This window comes from Sapajus apella, unplaced genomic scaffold (genome assembly GCF_009761245.1).
Source record: "Sapajus apella isolate SASKATOON/1434 unplaced genomic scaffold, GSC_monkey_1.0 scaffold14, whole genome shotgun sequence".
Lineage (NCBI taxonomy): Eukaryota > Metazoa > Chordata > Mammalia > Primates > Cebidae > Sapajus > Sapajus apella.
The window spans coordinates 3,791,562-3,812,691 of NW_022436954.1; the positions used below are offsets into that span (position 1 = coordinate 3,791,562).

A 21,130-nucleotide genomic window follows, 5' to 3' on the forward strand; every position below is an offset into this window, starting at 1 on the left:
GCGCCTGCTCAGAGGCGCTAGGCACGCTGGGAAATGTGGTTTCCGGGTTGTCCATGCAGGCTAACGGAACGGACACAAGGTGGCGCCCAAACGTCGCGGTCGATGTGGGTAAGTTCGGGTGCCCAGCTCCCGGACGCTGCGGCCGCAGGAGAGGCCGCGAAGGTCTGAAAGATAGTTTCTTTGAGGCAACTGAGATACGGAGTGAGGAGACGGAGGCACAGTCTCTTCAGCGCGGTTGATTTTGCCGTTTGAAAAGTTGGCCTAACGAGGGGCGGCCGTGGCTAGCGCGAGGGCGGTCGTTTCTGAGGCCCCGCCCCAGCCTGGGCAGAGCCGGACGCGGAGTAGGGAGGACGCTCGGACGGACTGTGGGAGCTGGTTCCAGAGGGACACGCGCCACGGTCGTGCAGCAAGTGTTCCAGGTCTGGGCTGGGCGACCCCTCGCGCTGCTGAGGGGCTCCTGTGCCCAGTGGGAATTGAAAGCAGGCTCCGGGAGGAGCAGCCATCCGGATCCTCGCACCCGGGAGCTCCGAGCACTTCTGGACCCAGGGCCTGCCTTGGGCGCAACTGTGCAGTCAGTTGACTTGCCCGGGAGCCACCTTCCCCACTCCCGAGTTAGGCTCAAAGAATGAGAATCTAGAAACCTAGGATCTGGCTGGACGCAGTGCCTCACGCCTGTAATCCCTGCACTTTGGGAGGCCGAGGCAGGTGGATCACCTAAGGTCAGGAGTTCGAGACCAGCCTGTCCAACATGATGAAACCCCGTCTCTACTAAAAATAGAGCCAGGTGCGGTGGTGGACACCTATAATCCCAGCTACTCAGGAGTCTGAGGCAGGAGAATCGCTTGAACCCGGAGGCAGAGGCTTCAGTAAGCCAAGATGACACCATGGCACTCCAGCCTAGGCAACAGAGAAAGACTCTGTCAAAAATAAAAATAAAAATACACATACCAATATATTTGATTACGTAAGCATGGGATACCTGGAGGGCCTCGAAGGCAGCTGCAGTCATTGCCTGAGTAGACATGAAGGACTGGAAGACAGAGTAGGAGTGAGTTTACTTTTCATTTTATATGCTTCTTTGTTATTTTTTGACCCTTTAGCAATTTCTATGAGCTTTGTATACACATAGGGTTCTTTTTTTTTTTTTTTTTTTTTTTTTTGAGAGAGTCACCCTCTGTCACCAAGGCTGGAATGCAGTGGTGCCATCTCCATCTTGCAACATCTGCCTCCCGGGTTCAAGCAATTCTCCTGCCTCAGCTTCTCAAATAGCTGGGATTACAGGCACACACCACCACGCCCGGCTAATTTTTGTAATTTTTTTCTTTTAGTAGAGATAGGGTTTCGTCATGTTGGCCAGACTGGTCTCGAACTCCTGATCTCAGGTGATTCAACCATCTTAGCCTCCCAAAGTGCTGAGAGTACAGGGATGAGCCACCATGCCCAGCCCATAGGGTTCTTATTTTGTTTTGTAGAAATGGGGTTTCACCATGTTGCCCAGGCAGGTCTCGAACTCCTGGGCTCAAGCATTCCACCTGCCTCAGCCTCCCAAAGTGATGGGATTCCAGGGGTGAGCCACCATGCCTGGCACCCTCTTGTCTGCATTTTTGATGCAGTTTCCCCTCCAGTCTTCCTTTTCCTGATTGCTGACTTCTTACTCCTTGGAATTCTCATGGATTCCAGTGAGTCCCATAGCTCTGAGTTCCTGATCAGACCTGCCTTCTGAGATGCGCAGGCTGCAGGAGGGCAGGGCCTGGCCTTGGCTTCCCCCGACACTGTCACAACCACGCACCCACCTGCAGCCCTAGGAATACGGAAAGGGCAGCCTGGGTAGGACTCCTGGTTAGCCAAAGAATGGGGGGCAGCCCCCAATGTTAGCAGGATGGATCAGGAGTCAGAACTAGCTTCCCTGTGCCCTACATCTTGTGACCCTTAGGCATACCACCCAGATAGGTGCCAACAATTCCTCTTCTGGAAGAGAGGTAGAGGCTAAGTTCTAGCAATGTCTAGATAGCATGTTTTTGTTTGTTTTGTTTTTTTAGATGGAGTCTCGCTCTGTTGCCCAGTCTAGAATGTACTGGTGCAATCTTGGCTCACCACAAACTCTACCTCTGGGTTCAAGTGATTCCTCTGCCTTAGCGTCCTGAGTAGTTCGGATTACAGGCTCCCACCACCACGCCTCGCTAATTTATTTTTTATTTTTTTATTTTATTTTTATTTTTTGTAGAGACAGGGTTTCTCCATGTTGGTCAGGTTGGTTTCAAACTCCCAACCTCAGGTGATCTGCCCACCGCAGCCTCCCAAAATGCTGGGATTATAGGCATGAGCCATTGCACCCGGCCTCACATATTGTTGAAATGTATCAAAGTATAGCCATGCGTGGTGGCCCTTTAGTCCCAGCTACTCAGGAGCCTGAGGTGGGATCTCTTGAGCCTGGGAGGCAGAGGGTACAGTGAGCCAAGATCACCCCACTGCATTCTAACCTGGGTGACAGAGTCAGACCCAGTCTCAAATAAAAATAAAATAAAATGCATCAAAGTGAAGAGGGGTACTTAGGGATTTCCAGGTGTAATCCCTTTGTTTTACAGAAAGAAACAGAGACTCTAGCTGGGGCTAGAATCCAAGTCCCCTGCCACTGGGCGCTTCAGGGTTAGAGCAGCGCTGGGAGTCCCACGAGGGCCTGGGTGAGAGATTCATTCTTAAAACTGGGCATGATGTCTCAATCACTGAGAATGCTTGGTGCCAGCTCCCATCTCTGAGGACAGCTTTGAGGGAAGGAGTTGAATCCAGCCCCTTCCCCAAATCAGGGTAGTGTATCACAGGGCAGAGAGCATAATCTTAGGAACAGGGATAGAAGTGAGAAAGATGGGCCAGCATGATGGCTCATACTTGTAATTCCAACACTTTGAGAGGCTGAGATGTGTGGATTGCTTGAGCCCAGGAGTTCAAGACCAGCCTGGGCAACATGGTAAAACCCACCTCTACAAAAAAAAAAAAAAAAATATATATATATATATATATATATATATATTAGCTGGGCATGGTGGTGTGTGCAGGTAGTCCCAGCTACTTGGGGGGCTGAGGCAGGAGGATCACTTGAGCCCAGGAGGTTGAGGCTATAAAAAACCAAGATCATACCATTGCACTCCATTTTGGGTGACAGAGCAAGACCTCTCTCAAAAAACAAGAAAGAAATGACAAAGATGTAACCACTTAGCTAGGTGTGGCAGCACGTGCCTGTGGTCCCAGCTACTCGGGAGGCTGAAGTTAGAAGATCACTCGAGCCTGGGAATTTAAAGCTGTACTGAGCCATCACTGCACCACTACACTCCAGCCTGGGCAACAGAACAAGAATGTCTCAAAAAAAAAAAAAAGATGGAACAACTAACTTTTCTTGGACACTGAAGTTGAGCGGAAGGAACCCCTAGGCAGGACAAGAAGGGTCACCAAGGGTCCCTCTTCCCAGGTAGCAATAGGCTGACTTGGAAATCAGGCCCTTTTGCATTGTAGCAGGAGGAAGATGAGTCTTGGGGCCCAAAATATGCCATAGAGCGGGCATTACTGTCCAGAAGACATCTTCACTTTTGGAACAGGCTTGGTCTTGTCCAGGTAGGCACTTCCTCATGAGTAACTCCCTCCAGCTCTCGCAGCAGAGCACATGCCTGCTGTCCGGTAAGGACTTGTTCCCTTGCCCGACCTGCCTGAGCGGGTGTAGGCAGCTAACATTCACCAGCCCTGCCCCAGGAGATGAGGAGACAGCACTGACCTCCTCTCCTCTGTTACCCAAGCTTCCTCCCACACCACGCCCAAACACGATGCTCCCCCGCGAATAGGTCTGTATCAAGACACCTGGGAATTGTGAGGAAATTGCTGGGAGGAATGAGCAGCTACCCTCCATGGCCAGCTAAGAAGGGTCTGACTGCGATAGAGATGGCTTCATCATCATCATCAGATTGAAAATAATCGAATATGAAAATGTGTTTTATTTCTCAGTACAAAGCCAGATACTCTAAGACTATGAAAACCCGACTAGCCAGAGACCATAAAGGACAAAAAGAAGACTCTCTCTGGCCTGGTGCCCTGTGATCCAGCGCAGTGATGCAGGAGGTCTGGGGACAGCAGCAAAGACCTGGACGGGTTGAGGTGGATGGGGGCAGCGACCTGCCACCCCTCAAGCCTCCTGCGGCTGGGGCTGAGGGTACTGCCTGCCTTTGGGGCCAGGGGTTCCCTGGCCTGGCTGGTTCCAGGAATGAACTGGGGGAGGATGGGAGGCACAGGGATGGGCAGGAGTGGGGAACAGGAGCCTTTCTGCACTGGAAGCTCTTGTTTTTATTCTGTGACTGCAGGTGAATGTTCAGAGCAAGATTTGAGAATGAAACTAGGATGCGGTTGCTGCCAATGGCACCTTCAGTCCCTCTACCACATCCCAGTTAGAAAGCCTTGAGCCCCCGACAGGTGGACATGGGTCTGGGACTTAGGGCTGTGGGAGGTGTGGCTGTAGTGAGGGGAGGAGCTGTCGTGGGAGGAGCTGAGAGGAATGGGCGCTGCCAGAGACATGAGGGCGTTTCCCTGAGGAGCTGTGGACCCTCTATTTAGTGTCTAGGGGAACATGGGTGTGTGTGAGGGCTCAGGCCTCGCCCTCCTCTCCACTGTCATCCACGCTGGCCTGCCTCACCACCTTCCGGAACCTGGGCGTAGAGGAAATGCCGGGCTCTCCCTGCCTCTGCTCCTGGAAGGCCTGGGTCCGGCTGGCCACCAGGGCGGCGCTCTGGAGAGCAACCACTGACTGGCGGGACTTCAGGGCCGGCTGCGGCCCCCGGCCCACCTGCTGGCCTCCCTTGGTCCTTGCAAGCTGCAGGAAGGGCTGCGGAGGCTCTTCATATGAAGACTCAGGGGAAGAGAAAACCTGGACAGGTGCGAGGATACAGAAGCCATGGGAGGCCTTTCCGGGGCAGGGGCACCAAGCAGAGCCGGGAAGAGGTGAGGGGCGGAATGTTTGCGGCACATACACCAAAAGCCAAGCTGTCCACAGCCATGCTTCCCCGGGGGGAGGACAACACCCCCGCCCTGCTGCCCTGCTCCTTGAATCCTAGCTGCTTATAGCTTCCTTCTGGCCCCCAGCAGCCCTCCTCAGCTCCCCTGAGACCCAGGCCTCCCTGCCCTCCGCTCCTCCTATCCCTCCTCTGCCTTTGCACAGGCAGCCAGCGGGTGAAACCATGCCTGCAGCAGCCCCTGACCTGGGCTGGGTGGATGCGGGTGTCAGTGCTGGGTGAGGACCTCCTGCCTTTAGCAACACAGACACCCACCCACCAACCCACCATGCCTCCCTATCCTTCCCCACCCACACCTCCTCCAGGAAGCCTCTCCCAAATGTTCCTGCCCTCAGTGGATGCTCCTTCTTCCAAGTCAGCCATTTGGCCTTGAGTCCCACACAGGGCCTGGCTCCCAGTCTTTTGCTTGTGCCCACAGCACTGAGCGTCGAGGGTGCTCACTTAGGCAGGACTTGGGTGGCGTGAGTACACAGACCCTCTGCACCTCAACTGCTTGAACGCTTGGAGGTGCTGCTCCTCAGATCCAAGAGAGGCTACGGAGATTCATTTACCCTCCCCTCACCAGGGGGTTAGAGACGCCCCCAGGGCCAGCAGGTGGCTGTGGAGCTTGTGGCCTGGGGAGGCAGCTCTGCCCCTTAGACAGCTAGTTCTGTGGTCAGTCTGGAACACGCCTGCCACCCTGGCCAGGGCTGGTTCGCCCAGGAGCCCTGGGAACTGCCTCCTGTCCTGCCCGTGGCCCCTCTCCAGCCTGTGCCTGCAGCGTCCCCACCTGCCCTCACTGGGTCTCAACTGCTCTCAGGAGCCCAGGACAGGGCTGGTCCCAGTCTTCAAGGATACTCATGGGATGGGCTGGAGATGCCTCGTGCTGAGAGGTATTAGGCTGACTGTGAAGGAGGCTGGGACCAGGCCCCCAGGGTCCTCCCAGGACACCCTGCGTGGGTGGGCCAGACCGAGCCCAGGTACGCCCTGCTCGGGCCTACGGTCAAACGCCATCCTGGTCTTTCCCCACCTCCCTCCTTCTGGTCCCCACCCCTGCAGGCCGAGCTCCCCGAGTCCCAGCCTCACCTCTGGCATGTCACTGGCCTCTGAGGTGCTCTCCAGCTCCAAGGAGGGTTCCAGGAGACTGATGGACCTCATGACCCCTCGGAGGTTGATACGTGGCCGTGGCCCAGGCTCTTCTTTTGGGGCTACTTGGCTCTCCTCCACGCCCACAACCTTCTCCTCCCCACCACCCCCAGGTTCTGGCGGAAGAGGCGGGAATGGTGTAGAGACTTCAGGGGCTGGGTGCTCTTCTGGGGAGACCCCACCCGCTTTCTGCTCCCAGACATGGCTCTGGCGACTGTGAGGAGGTGGCCCTGAGTCAGCTCTGAGTGACCCAGCAGCCACACCCCACAAACCAACCTACTCACCCCATCCCATACCTGGCAGTCAGGATGCCCTGGTAGATCTGCAGCTGGCGCAGGAAGCCGGGGTTGGGGCGGGCGATGGGCCGGAGCTCCTGCACGTGGTGCAGGGCCTGCTCCAGGCTGCAGCCATACTGCTTCATGGCATAGGCCAGCACCGTGGCCGCTGAGCGGCTGACGCCCATCTTGCAGTGGACCAGCACGCGGGTGCCCTGTGTTCTGTGGAGGCAGGACAGGGTCAGCACCCTCCCCCCACTATGAAGGACTCGCCTGCTGTGGGGGAGGGCAGGTAAAGGGCTCACAAGCAGCTGAGTGTAGAGCAGGAGGCAAGGACACTGGGGGCTGGAAGGAACGGCAGAGCTGATGGCAGAGTGGGCAAGAGGAGGGCACTGGGGGCCGCGTGAAGCCACAGCAGGGCAGGCAGGGGAGCCGGGGGTTAACCTTGCGGCCTCAATGAAGCGGTACGTCTCCTTCCAGTGCGGCAGCAGCTGGGCTGACTCCTCATCCCAGAGGCGCACGTTGTGGTAAGTGAAGCGCTCAGGGTAGAAGTTGTCGATCTCTCGGGCCATGTTCAAGATGTGGGTGACCCTGTCCCAGAGGGCCCAAGGCGGGGCTGATGTGGGCAAAGGTACCAGGGCCACTGGCCATCGGACCTGGCAGAACCTGGGCCTCTGTTTAGCTGAGTTTCAAGTCAGATGGAGGCAGCAGTGACAGTGGGAGGAGAACGGACTCAGCTGTCAGATGGCTGAGACCTTGAACCAATCATTTGACCCTGCTAGGCCTGCTTCCCCATCTAGTCCAGTCAGCTGGGTCAACTGCAACTCCAGCCCTTCCGTTCCTCTCAGAAGTTAGAGGACAGCTTTTGAGCTAAGCTGAGCATGGGTGGGTCTGCAGCAGTGGGGCGACAGATACAGCAGGTCTCCCAGAAGCCCATGGTGGACAGATGACAAGTACCTGTCAGAGCAGGCAGCTAGGTCCCCACAGGGAGGAGGCCAGTTCCTTCTTCCCTGGGAAAGGGCCAGGTGGAGAAGAGGCTTTTTCTCTCTTTTTTCTTATGTTTTAGAGACAGGGTCTCTCTCTGTTGCCCAGGCTGGAGTGCAGTGGTGTGATCTCTGCTCACTGCAACCTCTGCCTCCCAGGTTCAAGCAATTCTCTGCCTCAGCCTCCCGAGTAGCTGGGATTGCAGGTGTGCACCACCACGCCCAGCCAAGAGGACCGTTTTTCTGCTTGTCCAAGGCAGTTACAGCAGTGGGCTCTGCTGCTTCTCGTCTTGGCGTGGCTGAGGCCCTTTGTTTCTGTCCTTGTTTCACAATGGGGGAGGGGAGGAGAGTGGGCAGGGCTGGCCAGCGGGTTTCCTGTCCCGACCTGGGCACCCACACCAGGGTAACAGCCCCAGGACAGAGTTAGAAGCAGAGCTAGCAGCTGCTGAGGGTAGTTTCTGAAGCTGGCTACCACCCAATGCAAGGAGGCCAGGAGAAGGGAAGATGGGGTGGGTGGCCCCAGGGGCTCATAGCCTTACCTGTTCCTCTGCAGCTCCTCCAGGTTCGCCGCATTCCACTCCGAGCCCTGGGAGAGAGGGAGCAGCACATTCTCCCTTTTCTCCAGCCTCTGCTTCTGGGACCCCGCTGCTCTCGCAGCTGCCAGCTGTCCCCATGGCCCAGGCCCAGCGGCAGCTCACCAGGTAGAGGTGGGGGAAGATGCGGGAGGCCCGGTCCCGCTGCGCCACCAGCAGCAGCATCTGGTTGTCTATGAAGTCACGGTGCTGCTGGAGGGGGTGCCCCAGGCGCAGCTCCAGGGCCTGGCGGATCTGCAGGCAGAGCCCAGGGCAAGAGAGGCTGGGGCTTTCCAAGTGCCTGACCCCCCACCTTCCCTCTGGGGCTTCTGAGGACAGCACCTTGTCCCATCTAGACAGACTAGGGCCAAGGCCAAAACATCCAGGAATGGGTCAGGACTTGGCCAGGTGGGGAGGGCTCCCAGGAGAGACAAGCTTGTGGTCCCTGCTGGAGGGGACTTGCCCCAGGCCCCCTGCCCACCTCTTTGGAAGTGACGCTCTCCAGGTCGCTGGCATCCAACACTTTCCGCAGCTCAGCACGGATCGCCTGCTCCATCTGCTCCTGTTCTGAGGGCCTGGGAGCAGAGCCCCGCAGTCAAGGGGCCCCTTCCCCTCTCTGCCATGCTCCCCCTGATCCCCCCTTGTCCTGTTTTCCCCTCCACCCAGGCCCTCCCCTCCCTGCACTGACCGGCCAGGCTCGGTGCTGGGAGGCCGCAGAGACTCTAGGTCAGCCATAGCTGTCCACTCATTGAGGCAGCTCTGGTTGGAGTTCAGTCTCTCCTGGTAGTGGCTGGCCCAGGTGAGGGCACTGCCACCGGGCACAAGGCCGCTGCCTAGAGCTGCCTCACATGCCTGGTGCAATACCTGGAGCGTGGCCCTAGGACAGGAGGAGAAGCTGGGTCACTCTGTCCCCTGCTGCCTTCCCCAGGCCCTGCAGCCTTCTTAGAAAGAGAGGCTGGCCCAAGTCCAGTCAGCGTCTGTCCTTACCACATGGTCTGGATGGAGATTGGCTTGAAGATCCGGCTCTGCCCACCAGACGTTACGATGAAGCCCCTGCAGGAGAGAAGGTGCCGGTGAAGCCAGACTCCAGCCTCTGTGACAGAGAACCTGCCCTTTGGCCAGACACAGGAAGCCGAGGCCTGGGAGTCAGGTGCCTTGCTCAGGATCACAGTGAATCTGAGGTGGAGCTGGGAGCAGGCACCAGAGTCCCAGCCTAGAGTTCTACTGTACCCCGGTGCCTAGGCCCCGTCATATCTGTGGCACATGGTAATTCCACCCTCCTGCCCCCTGCTCCAGTTGCCATTGCTTACCCGTCTCCATCTAAGTACACCTGGGTGTCACTCCAGAGGGGCAAGACCAGGCCCAGGGTGCAGCTGGGGGAGCTAGCAGGGGACAGAGGGAGAGCCATTGTACCCCCTGTCCCTCACCTCTGCCTCTCCCCCACTCTCCCTGCTCGCACCTGCTGTCAGGGAAATCCACACCCAGGAGGACCGTCTCATCCTGGCTCAGGCCTTCTCCTTCTCGTGTAGAAACTACCAGCAGGTAGCGGAGCCGGGGAGGCCGAGCTGCCTCCAGCTGGGCTGCCTGGGGAGGATGAGGAGCCCAGGGTCACAGTGGCCCCAAGGACCCTGCTCCCCACCTGGACGCCCCCAGGTCCAGAATAGCACTGACCCTGCTCCCTCCTTTCCCATCTCCTCTCTTCCCAGATATAAAATCAGTGGCTAAAGAGGGATGGTGTGGAAAAAAGCAGGGCACGGGACTGACACAGGTTGCCCATTTTTTATTTCTGCCAAGGATGGAGGTTGTTTTGTTTTTGAGACAGGGTCTCTGTTGCCCAGGCTGGAGTGCAGTGGTACTGTCACAGCTCACTGCAGCCCCAAACTCCCAGGCTCACGTGATCCTCCCACCTCAGCCTCCCAAAGCGCTGGGATCACAGCCATGCGCCACTGTGCCCAGTAAGGAGGAGGTTTTGGGGTGTTTGGTTTTTTTAAACCCTGTTCACTTGCCATTGCTATCATTTCATTCAAGAAATGTTTATCACCAAAGAAATATTAAGGACATACTCTCACAGAAGGGGATGATGCTTTTTCTATTGTAAATCCAGCTTTACAGAAGACGCAGTGCCTCTGGTTTGCCACGTCTCACTGCGGACAGCGAGCTATCTCCACAGCATTTGGGCCCCGGTTCCGGCTCCACCTGGCTTCCCTTCCTCCATGGGGCTGGAATCTTCCTCCCGTCTGCCCAGTCCCATCCCCAGTGGGTGTCCAGCAAGCCTGCCTTGGGCACTGGTCCATTTCAGGACAGCTCATGCCATCAGGAAAATCCTCTACAGGTTGAGAAGAAACCTGCCTCTGCAGAGTTCCCACCTCTTGGACCTAATCTGGCCCTATTGGCTCACACAGGACAAACCTCCCCTGTTCCTTCCCTTTCAGAGACCTGCAGCCATGACCTCACCCAGTCAGAACATTTCTGCCTCTTCTGAAACAGCAGGATCACTGGAGTCTGGGTAACCCCAGCACTCCCCAGGCCGCCCCCTGCCCTCACACCATTGTTCCACAAGCACATACACACAGGCACCATTCTGCCCTCTCTCCCGTGCCCTCAGGCATGTCTCTTCCAGATGCGCCCTCACCAGGCGGATGTCGTCCTGCGGCCTCAGCAGCTGCACCATGAGGTGAAGGTGCTGCCTCTGCTCCTCTTGTTTCTGGGGACTCTGGGGTCCTTGCCCGAAGTCTATCTGGTCCCCACGGGGCTGCTCCTCACTCGGGGGCTCCTCTGATGGCTCAGGACTGGCCTCTGCTGCATCATCATTGTCCCCTCCATCCTGCAGTCCCAGGACAGCCCCTCGGAGCACTGCAAAGCTCTGCCTGGTGGGGCAGTGGGAAACTGTCATGGCCCCTCATCCCCTTTAGGGTAGGGGCTCTCAAAGTCTAGCATGCATCACATTCATCTGCAGGCCTTGTCCACACGGATTCATGGGCCCCCACGCGGTCAATAGGTCTGCAGTGGAGGCCTGAGCATCCGCACTTTTAACCGGCCCCTTGGCAATGCTGCCACCACGCTGAAAACCAGTCTTGCAGGCTTCCAAGCTCTCAGCCCCTCTACTCTTGTCTGTTGGGTGAGGGGCCTGCTCTCTTTCCCTCCCACCTGCCTAACTCAGGGGCTGCTGGGAACTTGGTTGGAGACCCAGGAGTCCTCAGGTCCATCATGCCTCTTGCCCTTTGGCCCGTGGCCACCACCTGAGCCAAAGCCCAGGGCAGTGGATGAGGAAGCACCAGTTGACCAGGGGGAGGGTGAAGGCCAAGGCCACCTGGCTGCCTAGCCCACCAACCGGTGCCACCGGGAACACTGCCCCACAAATTTGGCAGTGGGCTTCGGCTGCGCGTCCTCCGGGGAGCCTTCTGTCCCTGCACCCGGAGTCCAGGATGGCCGTGGCCAGGTCCCGGGCTGACGGAAGTGTCTGCGTGGGGGAGGCGGCGCTCACCTTCGCTGGAGTCGACTCCTCCGCTGGACCGCCGGGTCCTGCCGAGAGAGCAGCCCCAGGGGAGGGTGAGCGCGGGAAGCGCTGTCCTCTCCCCTCTCTCAGGAATTCTGGGGGTGGAGGAAGGCCAGAAAAGGCACAAGATGCCATTTGTCTTCCCACCCCAGTCCACACCCCACCAAGAGGCCCCACGCAGCCCCGGCCCAAGGCCAGGTCAGCTGGGTGGGCGCTGAGGGTGGCGGGCGCGCCCAGATCTGGGCCTCCTCAGCCCGGGCGGCGCGCAGGGCTCTGGATCTTGCCCTGGCGCCAGTACCAGAGAACCTCGAGGCCCCCAGCACCCTCCAGCCCGAGTCCCAGGTCCCTCTCCGCACGTCCCCGCTAAAGGCGAGCCCGCGGGCGGGCAGGACAGGCTCTCGGGCCCGGGCAGCAACTGCGTGGGCGGCACCACGGCCAGGCCACACTCACCCGGGGTCCCACGGGCGTGGAGGCGCCGCTGCCCGGGGGCGAGCGGCTCACTGTGACCAGGGCCATGGGGCCAGACCGGGGGCACCTGGGCTGGCACCGGGCACGGCCCTGTCCCTCAGCCCCGCGGACAGTCCCGGCCCCGCAGGACCAGGAAGGAGAGACGTCGCTACCCGGGCCTGGCACCTCCTCGGGGGCGGCCCTTAAAGGGCCAGACACTCGCCCAGCCGCGCCGGCGGAGCTTCTCGGGGCCGTCGGACCCCGCCCCTCCGGTCTCCGCGGTTTGGCCTGCCCCGGGCACAGGTCGGGGACAAGCGCAGGTGAAGAGCTGGGAGACAGGGAGGGCAGGAGCGCGAGGCCGGGAGTTTGATCCCCTTCCCAGGAAGCGCCAGGCCCGGGCAGCCCTGCGGGAGCACCTGAGCTGTTCTGGGCCTCCAGCGTCCTGTGTGGGGCAGAGGAGGGTCCTAGCGAGACAGAGGCGGGGCCACAGGTCTAGAGAGGATCAGGCAAGGCGCGCCCTCAGCCAGAAGCCGCCACCACAAACATTTCTCCCTGCTGGTCGGCCTTCCCGCTCCCACTGGGAGACAGGCTTCCGGGGAAATCAGCCTGGGGTTTAGAAATAACCCAGGAAACTCCCACCTCGGAGGCGAGCAAGGCGGGGCTCCCGGCTGCGCAGAGGGAAGTGACTTGCACAAAGCCACCTGCAGGGAATGCGCCCCAGTCAGGGCCACGCCGGGCCTTGGCTGCGGCGGTTAGCGGCCTGGGGGCTCTTCCCAGCTGGAGGTGAATGAGGTCTGGGGACCCAGCTTTTCCCTCCCCAACGGGCGCGTGGGCCGGTTTCCAGTAAGGCCAGGCTGGGAGGCAGGACAAACCGGGTCCCCAGCAGGTGGGACGGCGAGGGGGAACTGACATTTCACAGGAGCCTGCTTGGTAAGGACACATGACTCTCTCCAGCTTCTTTCAGCCTTGTGGGGCAGAGGGTGGGGGGTGGTCTCCTCATTTTACAACTGAAGAAACTGAGGCTCAGAGAGGCTGAGGGGACCGTGAGCAGGATTCAAGCCCAGGTCTGGGCTGCCACCCAGTGTCTCCTTAGCGCCCCACCTTCAGGGTCCCCACGGCTCCAGGCCAGTCAGCAGAGCAGCCCTGCTGCAGCAGTCTCTTTTATTTCCATCTGTCTCCCCTGCCCACCCATCACTGGGGCTCCAGGCCCCAAGCTCAGCAGCAGAGTTTATAAATAAATAAATTAGAAAAGCGGGCAGGGGGTGGCCGGCCGCGCTCTCAGGGGCTGCGGCTCAGTGCTCAGTGAGTGACAGCTGCAGGATCCGCTGTAAGTCCTCCTCCTCCTGCTGCCCGCGCCGCTCCCGCTCCTCCTGCTCCCGCGAAGACAACTCCAGGGCCAGGCGCAGCTGCTCCTCAAAGCTGGGTGGGCCGGGGGCTGGGGGTGTCCTGGGAGGGGATCCTGGGCCCCTGGGCTCTGTGGATAGCCGCAAGCTTTCCTGGAGGGCCCTTCCAGGCAGGGCATGGGAGGGAAGAGCAGGCTGGTGAGCACCAAGGCTGGGGCGGAAGCCAAGGGGCTGGGGACTGGTTTTAGAGGACAAGGGTAAAGACAGGGTGGCAGGGAGAGGAGATGAGGCAGGGCCCTGCTTCCCCGCCCCTCATGTCACCTTTGGCGGCAGACAGCGCTGCTGATGGAGGGTGGCCTTGCAGAGGGCCTAGGGTCCTAGGACCTTCCTGCTGCCCCCCTCCCCACAAGCCAAGGCTGGTGGGGGAGGGACCCAGCCAGCCCCATGAGGGCCTCACCGCTCCAGCTGAAGCTGTTCCTCATAAACTGTGGCCTGGGGAGGAGGGTGGGCACCAGGCCGGGTGTTGGTCAGGGCTTCCCAGACGGTCACCTGCAGCCATCGGAGCCCACAGCTGTCACCTTTGCCCTGTGGCTGCAGAGGCCAGAGCCCACACCCTGCCCGAGTCCCACCTGCTCCGCCTCGGTGCCTGCTTCAAGCAGGCTCTGCTGGATGGCGAACTGTAGCAGGTCATCGTCCTCATCTCGGAGGGGCTCGCTGCGCTCTGTGCCCAGCACGCTGTACCCCTGGGGCACCTCAAACACAGTGGGGTCCACCTCGCACGGGAAAGGGCTCCCTACGCAGGTGGCAGAGGGGCCACACTCAACCCGCAGGGCTTGGCGACCAGAGAGCTGCGCAGCCTCCCTCTTTCTCCCACAGGGATACCTGACGCTGGGACGGCAGAGCTGGGGGCCGGCACCCACACGGAGCTCAGGGGCTCATCACAGCCACACAGGTTGCTGAAGGTGATTCGGGCATTGAGCACGTGGAAAAGGGGAATCTCTGTGAGAAGACAGCGGTGCCTGAGCCTCAGCAGACGCCACCTGCACCTCCGTCCCCTGCAGCTCTCCATAGGGAGGGTGCCATGTCCGAGGTGTCCCCCTCCTGCCTGGGCCAGCCTCTCACCAATCTTGACGGGGAAGCCAGGTGGGAGGCGCAGGGTGATGAAGTCACGCAGCTTGGCAAAGTGAGCGTTGCTGATGGCCATTAGGTCGATGATGGGTGTCACCTGGTCACCCAGGGAAAGTGGGTGCTCCTCACTCAGCCACAGTGTTGCCTTGAACCTGCCCAGCCAACCACAGTACATGGTGAGGTGCCGCTAGTGGCCTTTCCACTGAGGCCTGCCCTCTGGCCAGTGGGCAGCTGCCTTTACCCACCTTCCACCTGGCCTGAGGTGCCCTGCTCTGCTCAGATGCCATTGCCCGCCTCCCCTGGGAGCTGGTGTCCTGTCTACGTGGCCCAGGTTGGGGTTCCTGAGGGTTTCATGCCTGCTCATCTGGTCTGGACAAGGAGGCCAGGTGCCAGGCTGTGGGCTTCTCCCTGGGCCTGGTCACAGCTCTGTTCTCTGCCTCCTCCCAGAGCTGGCCACCAGCTCACATGGTGCCGAACTTTCGTGTCCAGGGTTCGAATCCCAGAGACCGTGGGTGGCTAAGATAATCCTCCTGAGGCGGCTGGGAGAGCACCGGGCTTGTGCAGGTGCTGTGCCCGCCGTTACCAGCCACACCTGCTCAGCGCTCCTCATGAGGCAAGCCTGACTGTTCTGTCCACCCAGGCGGTCACTCCACTCCCAGGCCACACTGCTGGGGCCCTTCCCACTGTCACGCTGGCCCCAGCAGATACTCATGAAATTCAATAGAGAACCATACATAGGTGGTACCATCCATTCATCAAGGACAAGCCCCTGCTAAGGGCTGAGGACCATGGATAAGGCAGACAAGACCCCTGCCCTCCAGGAGCAGAGTCTGGAGAGAAGCTGCTGAGCGAGTGTGCCCCTCACTAGGACAGGTCCAGACAGGGGCCTGCAAGAGCTCAGGGGTTCAAGGAGGGGCCCCCATCCCAAGGCAAGTCCCCAGCCGACTCTCAGACCTCACCTCTGTACTTTGCTGGACATCTCGATGGGGCGGCCAATGTTCCGTGACTCCAGGCTGAAGCTGGGGTCAAAGTACTCCTCAGGGGAGATAGCTGTGGGGTTGGTGGGGCTGGCTGCCTGCTGCACGGGGGCCTGTGTGGGTCCCAGCGCAGACTCAGCAATCAGGGCGACAGAGGGCACCCTCTTGCCCAGGCTCAGCCCTCGCCAGCCCTGTCTCAGCCCAGACCCGGCTCACCCCAGTGTGGGAGGAGTGCTGCTGGGCCATCCCCAGGAAGGACTGGAACGGAGTCTTCCCCCCTGCGGAGAAGGGGTGGGAGCCCATGAGGGGACCAGTACCCCCGCACTGCCCCCACCTACCTCCACCCTGGGAGCCTCCTGTCCGGGGGAAGAGGGGCAGATGGGAATGAGGAGACCTCCCAGCTCATCCCAGGAAACTCTGGCCCCTGATCCCTGGCCAGGGAGACCCCACTGCACGGTGTGGTTGGGCAGCAGGCAGGCGCACCTGGGTTTACCTTTGCTCCTCGACTTGTCCTGATCAGAGAGGTGCTCCGTGCGTGTGCGTGTCACCAGCTCCACGTTGGTGGCACTGTATACCTGGGGAGAAGGGGACAGAGGGAGCTGGGGGCTCAGAGCCTGCTCCCCACACAGCCTCACCAGTGCAGAACCCACGTCCCCCTGTCCCAGAGGCAGGTGCGATCTTGCTCCCCACAATGGAGGAGGTGGCAGGGTCTGAACCCCGGGAAGTCACAGTGAGAAGATGCAGCCCCAGGGTCAAGAGGAACACGCTCCTCATTTGATCTCGGTACCCTGGGTGGGGCCCGTGATGTGGGTGAGCCCTCCGTACTCCACAGGGGCTGGGCACTCAGGCCCACTGAGTTCCCACAAATGCTCAGGGTTTCCAGAGCCCAAGGGCTACTCTGGGATGGATGTGGAGACCAGCCGAGTTCCTGGACCTCATCTACCCCCAGGCCCCCACCACTAGCCTCTCCTGCCTTGGCCTCGTAGCCGCTAACAGTTTCCATCTTCTCAGACCGCCAGCCCCAGATACCACATTTGTTCCTGAAACAGACCAAACAGGAGCTCGTGAGGACCTGCACCCTCACACCCTGGTCAAAGCCTTCCTTTACAAACCCCCTCCAATGAGCCTGCCCTGGGTGCCCAACTCAGGATCCCTTGTCACTGTGAAACATGAAGGAGCCCTGAAGAGGGTGCCTGGACAGCTGGGGACACTTGCGCATGAACTTGGGACTAGAAGACACTGAAGAATTAGCATGAAACTTGTGAGGTACGACAGCGTTGGGGCTGGGCTTAGAAACATCCGTGTCTTTTAGAGTTGTGCGGAAGCATTTAGTATTAAAACAGGACATCTGGGATGGGCTTTGACATACTCTGGGGAAGAAAAAGAAAAAGGTAAGGGAGGGCAGATTCAGTAAGATTGGTGAGATGCTGATACAAGCTGGCGATGAGTAAGTGCCTTCTCTCTTCTTTCATATATATTTGAAGTTTTTCACACACACACAAAAAAGTATGTCAGTTGGAGACTCCAGTACCCTGCTTTCAATAATGGGTAGAACAACTAGAAGATCAACAAAGAAATGGAAGATAAGAACAACACTATAACTAGACTTTATAAACAGGCTAGAACACTCTACCCAGTACCGACAACACAAATGCTTCTCAAGTGCACACGGAACACCCTTCAAGACAGACCATATACTATACACCATTAAGAAAATCTCGGCTGGGCGTGGTGGCTCACGCCTGTAATCCTAGCACTTTGGGAGGCCGAGGTGGGTGGATCACTGAGGTCAGGAGTTCAAAACCAGCCTGGCCATCATGGTGAAACCCCATCTTAAAAAAAGAAAAAAGAAAGACAACCTCAATGCGGCCAGGTGCAGTGGCTCACGCCTGTAATCCCAGCACTTTGGGAGGCTGAGGCGGGAGGATCACGAGGTTGGGGATCGAGACTATCTTGGCTCACACAGTGAAACCCCATCTCTACTAAAAATACAAAAATTCAGCCAGGTGTGCTGGTGCACGCCTGTAGTCCCAGCTACTTGGGAGGCTGAGGCGGGAGAATCACTTGAACCGGGGAGGCAGAGGTTGCAGTGAGCCGAGATCATGCCACTGCACTCCAGCCTGGGTTATAGAGCGAAAGCAAGAAAGAGAGAAAGAAAGAGAGAGAGAGAAAGAAGAAAGAAAAGAAAAGAAAAGAAAGAAGGAAAGAAAGAGAAAGAGAAGAGGCCGGGCACGGTGGCTCACGCCTGTAATCCCAGCACTTTGGGAGGCCGAGGTGGGTGGATCACGAGGTCAAGAGATCGAGACCATCCTGGTCAACATGGTGAAACCCCGTCTCTACTAAAAATACAAAAAATTAGCTGGGCATGGTGGTGCGTGCCTGTAATCCCAGCTACTCAGGAGGCTGAGGCAGGAGAATTGCCTGAACCCGGGAGGTGGAGGTTGCGGTGAGCCGAGATCGCGCCATTGCACTCCAGCCTGGGTAACAAGAGCGAAATTCTGTCTCAAAAAAAAAAAAAAAAAGAGAAAGAGAAGAAAGAAAAGAAAACCTCAATACAATTGAAAGGATAGTCATACAGTGTATGTTTTCCAATTACAATGGAATGAAATTAGAAATCAGTAGCAGAAAAAAAAACTTGGGAAACTCACAAATGTGTGGAAAATAAGCAACATACTCCTAAATAGCAAATGTCTCAAATAATAAAAATCAGAAAATATTCAGAGATAAAAAGAAATGAAGACACAACATATCAAAACTTATGCAACACATGTAAAGGCTGGGCCCAGTGGCTCATGCCTGTAATCCTAGCACTTTGGGAGGCTGAGGCAGGCAGACTACTTGAGCTCAGTAGCTCGAGACCAGCCTGGGCAACACGGTGAAACCCCATCTCTACTAAAATAGAAGAAATTAGCTGGCGCCCGTCTTCCCAGCTACTTGGGAGAGTGAGATGGGAGGATCACCTGAGCCTGGGAGATGGAGAGGTTGCAGTGAGCTGAGATCACACCACTGCACTCCAGCCTGGATGATAGAGTGAGACCCTATGTCAAAAAAAGAAGACAGACATGTCTAGGCGTGTAAATGTAATGTAACATAATATGTGTGAATGCCTATATTAAGAAAGATCTCAAATTAATAATCTTAACCTAAACTTCCACATTAAGACAGTGAAAAAAGAGCAAACTAAACCAGAAAGAGCAGAAAGAAATAATAAATATTACAGTAAAGTTAATGAAACAGAGAATAGAGCCGGGCGCAGTGGCTCAAGCCTGTAATCCCAGCACTTTGGGAGGCCGAGGCGGGTGGATCACGAGGTCAAGAGATCGAGACCATCCTGGTCAACATGGTGAAACCCCGTCTCTACTAAAAATACAAAGTATTAGCTGGGCATGGTGGCGCGTGCCTGTAATCCCAGCTACTCAGGAGGCTGAGGCAGGAGAATTGCCTGAACCCAGGAGGCGGAGGTTGCAGTAAGCCGAGATGGCGCCATTGCACTCCAGCCTGGGTAACAAGAGCGAAACTCCGTCCCAAAAAAAAAAAAAAAAAGAAACAGAGAATAGAAAAATAGAGGAAAGTGATGAAACAAAAAGCTGGCTCTTTGAAAACATTAGCCGGATTACATGAGGTCAGGAGTTCGATACCAGCCGGGCCAACATGGTGAAACCCCGTCTCAAGAAAAAAAAAAAGAAAACATCAACAAAATTGACAAACCTTTAGCTAGGTTGACCATGGTGGGGAAAAATAGAGAAGACTTAGCTGGGGGTGGTGGTTCACACCTGTAATCCCAGTGCTTTGGGAGGCCAAGACAGGAGGACTGTTTGAGGCCAGGAGTTCAAAAGCAGGCTGGATGACATAGTGAGACCCCATCTCTACAAAAAAAGAAAATTAGCTAGGCATGGTGATGCACACCTGTAGTCCCAGCTACTTGGGAGGCTAAGGTGGGAGGATCACCCAAGCCCAGAACTTCAAGGCTGCAGTGAGCTCCTACCATGCCATTGCACTTCAGCCTGGGTGACAGAGTGAGACTCTGTCTTAAAAAAAAAAAAAAAGAAAGATTCAAATTACTTACCAGAATCAGAAATGAAAGAGGGGAGCAATAAAAATAAAAAGCATTATAAAAGGATATGATGAATAGCTGTACATCAACAAATTTTATAATTTAGATGAAATGGACAAATTCCTAGTGAGGGACAAGCTACCAAAACTAACTTGAGAATAAATAGGTAATCTGAATAGACAGATAACAAGTCAAGAGATTGATTGAGAAATACAACAACAAAAAACTACAAACACACACGCACACATACACACACAAAGCTCAGGCTCAGATGGCTTCACCACTGAATTCTACCAATCTTTTGAAGACTAATTAATACCAATTACTCACAAACTATTTGAAAAAATAAAGAAGTGACATTTCCCACTTTATGAGGCATCACTCAGATACCAAAACCAGACATATATCACAAAAAAACTACAGACCACTATCACTTATGAATGTAAACCCAAAATCATCAACAAAATGTGACCCAACCAAATTTAGCATCATATGAAAATAATTATACACCATCAACAAGTGGAACTTATGGCAGGAATGCAAGGTTGGTTCAATATCCAGGTCAATTGATGTAATACATCAATAGAATTTTTTTAAAATCACATGATCATATCGATAAACACAGAAAAAGCATTTCAAAAAATCCAACACCCTTTCATGATAAAAACACTCTACAAACTAGGAATGGAAGGGAACTTCCCTCAACCTGATGAAGGGTATCTACCAAAAACTCACAACTAATATCATACTTAATGGTAAGACTGAATGCTTTTCCCCTAAGCATTTTGGTGGTACTGTATACCTGGGGAGCAGGGGACAGAGGGAGCTGGGGGCTCAGAGCCTGCTCCCCACACAGCCTGCTCCCCACACAGCCTCACCAGCGCAGAACCCAAGTCCTCCTGTCCCAGAGGCAGGTATGATCTTGCTCCCCACAATGGAGGGGAATTTCCCACTCCATTTGTTCCACTAAGATCAGGAACAATATAAGGATACTGGTCTAACCACTTTTTTTTTCTTTTTCTTTTTTTTTTTTTTTTTTTAGATGGGATCTTGCTCTGTCACCCAGGCTGGAGTGCAGTAGCACAATCTGGGCTCACTGAAACCTCTGCCTCCTGGGTTAGAGCAATTATTGTGCCTCACCCTCTCAAGCAGCAGGCACCACCACCAGGCTTCGCTAATTTTTTTTTTTTTTTTAATTTTCAGTAGAGATGCTGTTTCACCATGTTTGCCAGGCTGGTCTCAAACTCCTGACCTCAAGTGATCTGCCTGCCTCAGCCTCCCAAAGTTTTGGGATTACAGGCGTCAGCCACTACTACCAGCCTGGTCTAACCACTTCTAATTATTATTCTACTTTAAGTTCTAGCCAGGGCAATTAAGCAAGAAAAAGAAATAAAAGGCATCTAATTGGCATGATCTCGGCTCACTGCAATCTCCACCTCCTGGGTTCAAGCGTTTCTCCTTCCTTAGCCTCATGAATAGCTGGGATTACAGGTGTGCGCAACCACCCCCAGCTAATTTTTGTATTTTTAGTAGAGATGGGGTTTTGCCATGTTGGCCAGGCTTGTCTCAAACTCTTGACCACAGCTGATCCACCCACCTTGGCCTCCCAAAGTGCTAGGATTACAGGGATGAGCCACTGTGCCTGGCCAGATAACATAATCTTTTTTTTTTTTTTTTTTTTT

At 56.3% G+C, this 21,130-nt stretch overlaps 2 protein-coding genes and 1 long non-coding RNA gene across 7 annotated transcripts in view; 1 reads left to right on the forward strand and 2 right to left on the reverse strand.

The window, feature by feature from the left end:
* The first annotated feature begins 22 nt into the window (after window positions 1–22).
* On the forward strand, window positions 23–3,905 carry LOC116554659. Its single transcript, XR_004270265.1, has 3 exons — window positions 23–108; window positions 3,508–3,606; window positions 3,831–3,905. It is a non-coding gene; the product is annotated as an uncharacterized LOC116554659 (long non-coding RNA).
* A 52-nt stretch (window positions 3,906–3,957) lies between these two features.
* SSH3 (slingshot protein phosphatase 3) lies at window positions 3,958–12,336 on the reverse strand. 4 transcript variants are annotated; one of them, XM_032282685.1, is made up of 14 exons: window positions 11,950–12,332; window positions 11,488–11,525; window positions 10,636–10,870; window positions 9,463–9,587; window positions 9,314–9,385; window positions 8,991–9,056; window positions 8,692–8,880; window positions 8,485–8,578; window positions 8,130–8,258; window positions 7,971–8,017; window positions 6,893–7,039; window positions 6,470–6,670; window positions 6,114–6,387; window positions 3,958–4,903 (listed from the first exon to the last, which is right to left on the reverse strand). In XM_032282685.1, the coding sequence occupies exons 1-14, from the start codon at window positions 12,013–12,015 to the stop codon at window positions 4,625–4,627; spliced, it is 1,962 nt and encodes a 653-aa protein (XP_032138576.1). In that variant the 5' UTR covers window positions 12,016–12,332; the 3' UTR covers window positions 3,958–4,624. The 4 variants fall into 4 exon arrangements, with proteins under 4 accessions (XP_032138576.1, XP_032138575.1, XP_032138578.1 ...); XM_032282684.1 differs by having other exon boundaries at window positions 3,963–4,939; window positions 11,950–12,335; XM_032282687.1 differs by having other exon boundaries at window positions 3,963–4,939; window positions 11,488–11,594; window positions 11,950–12,335.
* Window positions 12,337–13,088: 752 nt separating this feature from the next.
* ANKRD13D (ankyrin repeat domain 13D) overlaps window positions 13,089–21,130 on the reverse strand; it is a 15,017-nt gene continuing 6,975 nt past the window's right edge. For both annotated transcript variants that reach the window (XM_032282689.1, XM_032282688.1), the window contains exons 7-15: window positions 16,368–16,434; window positions 15,888–15,969; window positions 15,611–15,672; window positions 15,377–15,507; window positions 14,412–14,569; window positions 14,172–14,288; window positions 13,919–14,082; window positions 13,747–13,838; window positions 13,089–13,452 (exon numbers count right to left, since the gene is read on the reverse strand). In XM_032282689.1, the coding sequence (XP_032138580.1) occupies window positions 13,239–13,452; window positions 13,747–13,838; window positions 13,919–14,082; window positions 14,172–14,288; window positions 14,412–14,569; window positions 15,377–15,507; window positions 15,611–15,672; window positions 15,888–15,969; window positions 16,368–16,434 (1,087 nt within the window). In that variant the 3' untranslated portion in view covers window positions 13,089–13,238. The remainder of the gene's footprint in view (window positions 13,453–13,746; window positions 13,839–13,918; window positions 14,083–14,171; window positions 14,289–14,411; window positions 14,570–15,376; window positions 15,508–15,610; window positions 15,673–15,887; window positions 15,970–16,367; window positions 16,435–21,130) is intronic.